The 3,062-nt window shown below is 31.5% G+C and overlaps 1 protein-coding gene across 1 annotated transcript in view; it reads right to left on the bottom strand.

The window, feature by feature from the left end:
• LOC110095728 (interferon-related developmental regulator 1) overlaps window positions 1-1,379 on the bottom strand; it is a 10,719-nt gene extending 9,340 nt beyond the window's left edge. The window contains exons 1-2 of the mRNA XM_028697862.1: window positions 1,060-1,379; window positions 750-913 (exon numbers count right to left, since the gene is read on the bottom strand). Coding sequence (XP_028553695.1) covers window positions 750-814 — 65 coding nt within the window. The 5' untranslated portion in view covers window positions 815-913; window positions 1,060-1,379. The remainder of the gene's footprint in view (window positions 1-749; window positions 914-1,059) is intronic.
• Window positions 1,380-3,062: the final 1,683 nt, after the last annotated feature.

The following is a 3,062-nucleotide window of genomic DNA, read 5'->3' on the forward strand; positions in this document are numbered from 1 at the left end:
CTCTTAATCAAAGAATTACTTAGGAAAATTTTAATAATCATTGAGAGAGAATTATTTAGGGCAAGAGATCTAATTTGATTCAAATCTTAAGAAAATTTATTTAGGGGAATTATTTGAATTCAAATATGGAGATTTTTGTAATTAAATAGGGGAAAATGGGTTGATTGAGGGGAATTTAGGGAGCTTATTTAAGGATAAACAATAGGGTGATTTAGGATTATGTTTGAGTTTGCTAAAATTAGAATTTTCTTAGACTATGAATGCTCTAGCCACATACTATAGATTTGAGAGAGCCGGATCTTCTTCTCCAGTTGAGATCCAACTGTATATTTGCTATTTTTTTTCAATATATCTTGCAATAAAAATAGTTTGTTTGTTCTTCTTTCCTAATTTCTTAATTGTCTTTCGCTGATTTTGAGGAAATTGTATCCACTTCCTATCACAATTCAAGGCATTTATTCCAATGAAATTGAATATCATAATATTCTAGATCAAGTTGTTAGAATCTCTACATCAAAAGAGCAACGGCTTACAAAACTGAATTTGGTTTGTTCATTTGAATTCAATGTTGAAAATAAAACAAAAGCACTAATTATCTTAGCTATTAATTTTAATCACAAAATTATCAAGCATTGTAACGAGATTGCTCATAAAGAAATCACTCGCTTCCAAAGCCAACAACTATAGCAAACAAAAAGAAAATGCAATCTCAGGGAAAAATAAACAAATAAATAAAAGATGAAAATAACCTCTTCTCATACAGAGCATCAAGGTATTTCTCAAGAGAAAACTCCTGCGAGTCAACGCTCTCCATCTCATGAGCAAAACATGGTCTGACAGAACCGTCGAACCAGACTCCACGCTATCAGCATCGCTATCGTCAAGCTGATCTACCTCAACAGTCTTCTGCTTTCTGCAAAGAACCATACTTCCTAATAAAAAAAATAATCCCATAACAATCGATTCCCTATCAAAACTCATCAAAGATCAAATTTTGACTCCTTCTCAACAAATCAGCAAACCAGATCCATATCAAATTGATCTAAAAACAACAACTTACGCCTCCCCATCGCGAAATCTTTCCCTCAATTGCCGGAATCAAGAACTAGCGAGCTGAGCACGAAAATAAACCGGATGAAAACAACAAGTAAAGTTCGAATCGGAGGAGTTCATAAACCGAGCAATGATCGCGCTTAAGATCGAAGAAGAAGAGAAAGAAAAGGTGGGATGAAATCTTCCGGAGAAGGACAAAGCCATGTGATGAACGGGAAACGGATGGGTAGAAGCAATTTGCAAGAGGAAGAGACGGCAGAAAGAGTGCCAGGGCTCTGGAGGTAATGGAAGGCTGTGGTGACTGAAAGTCGATTTTGAAGCGGCGCGGTCAAAATGAGAGGTTAGAATCCCAAATTACGCGAGAAGCCGCTAAAATAAATTTCTGTTTTTTTTTTCTTCTTCTTCTTTCACAGAGAGAGAAAAAGCTGTTTTTAATTATTTTTATTTTATAGAAAAAAATAAATTTCTCAAATTTAAATTTAAATATAAAATATAATTAAAAACAGATTAAAAAATTCTCAAAATCTTTAAGTTTCTCAAAATAAGATTGGAAAAATCTTTAAAAATTTTGAAAAAAATATAATATTTTTCTCAAATTCTGTAAAATTTAACTTTTATAAATTGTTTAACAGACATCAAATTGTATTATTAAGACCATATTAAATTTCATGTGTGATCATTTAAGCTCTAATTAAGTAACTATTTTTATTTCAATATTAATTATAAATTTTATAATAATTAATAAAAAATAACTGAAACTGATTTAATTATAATATATTTCAAAACAAAAAAATTACAAACGAATATTTAAGCATTTTTACTTCAAATTTTATAATTTTATTTTATTTGGCAATCCAACAAATTTAAATTTAGTTTGGGATAGCTTTAAATCATAATTTTTTAATTTTTAAAAATTTATCTAAATAGCTTTATAAATAATAAGTTAAAAAAAGAAGCTTAATTTGGTGGAAAATATTACCTGCACACTTGTGCCATCTCCACTCAGCTACTTTAGGAGCATGGGAAGAATGGGAGGGAGAATATGCTTTTGGATAAATTGGTGAAGAAGAATATTCTAATTTATATTTAATTAAATATATTTAATATAATTTTAATATAATATGATTATATGTTATACCTTATAAATAATATAATTTATATAATCTCTCTCTCTTCTTCCTTCTCTTCTCTTCTTCTCTCTCTTGCTTAGATGCTCTCTTGTGAAGAATGAGGGCTCTATTTATAGATTTTCTGGAGTGGCATGGTCCGTAAATAGGTGTGAGATCAAGGGCGAACAGGGAGTGGTCAAATGGACGGCTGATATTGAATCCTACGATCGTGCATCGTTCGTTGGACATTTGGAGGCCTTAATGATGTCGGAATTTAGTGATCTTGGGCTCGTTGGATTCGTCTCGTCGAGCCGTTCGATTCGAGTATAAGCTCGTCAAAATCGGAGACCGTTTGGTAACTCAAATTGCAGTTTGAACCTTCCAACAGCGCTTTGAGCTCTTGATTCGGACTCATTTGGGCTCGGATTGGGTTGATCTTGGTGTCGTTGGGTTCGTATTTCCGAGACGCTCAGTTCGACAGTAAGCTTGCTGAAATCGGAGTTCATATGCTCCCGGATTTAATTTTTGAAGTTTCCAACTAGCTTTTGCTTCGAGATTCGTGCCCAATCAAGCTAATTTTGTGATAACGTATCAATAATAATAATTATTATTATTATTTGTTCTATCTTTGTAACACTTTTCTTTAATGTTGAACTTTTTTTACCATGACGATTGGTCCACTCCTTACAAGAGTTGTTGCATTTTTTAAAGCATTTACTGAAAGATTTCCTCATTTTATCTGATATGAAAAAATAAAATTTATTTGATTTGGTTTATCAATTTATTCATCGTCTATATAACATTTTTTAATGTTTTTCATGATCATTAATTATGAGGATGCATAAAAATTTATGTGTTTGTATTCATTGTCTATCTCCTTTACTTACATTTGATAAGTAG

This window comes from Dendrobium catenatum, unplaced genomic scaffold (genome assembly GCF_001605985.2).
Source record: "Dendrobium catenatum unplaced genomic scaffold, ASM160598v2 fragScaff_scaffold_116, whole genome shotgun sequence".
In the NCBI taxonomy this organism is placed as follows: domain Eukaryota; kingdom Viridiplantae; phylum Streptophyta; class Magnoliopsida; order Asparagales; family Orchidaceae; genus Dendrobium; species Dendrobium catenatum.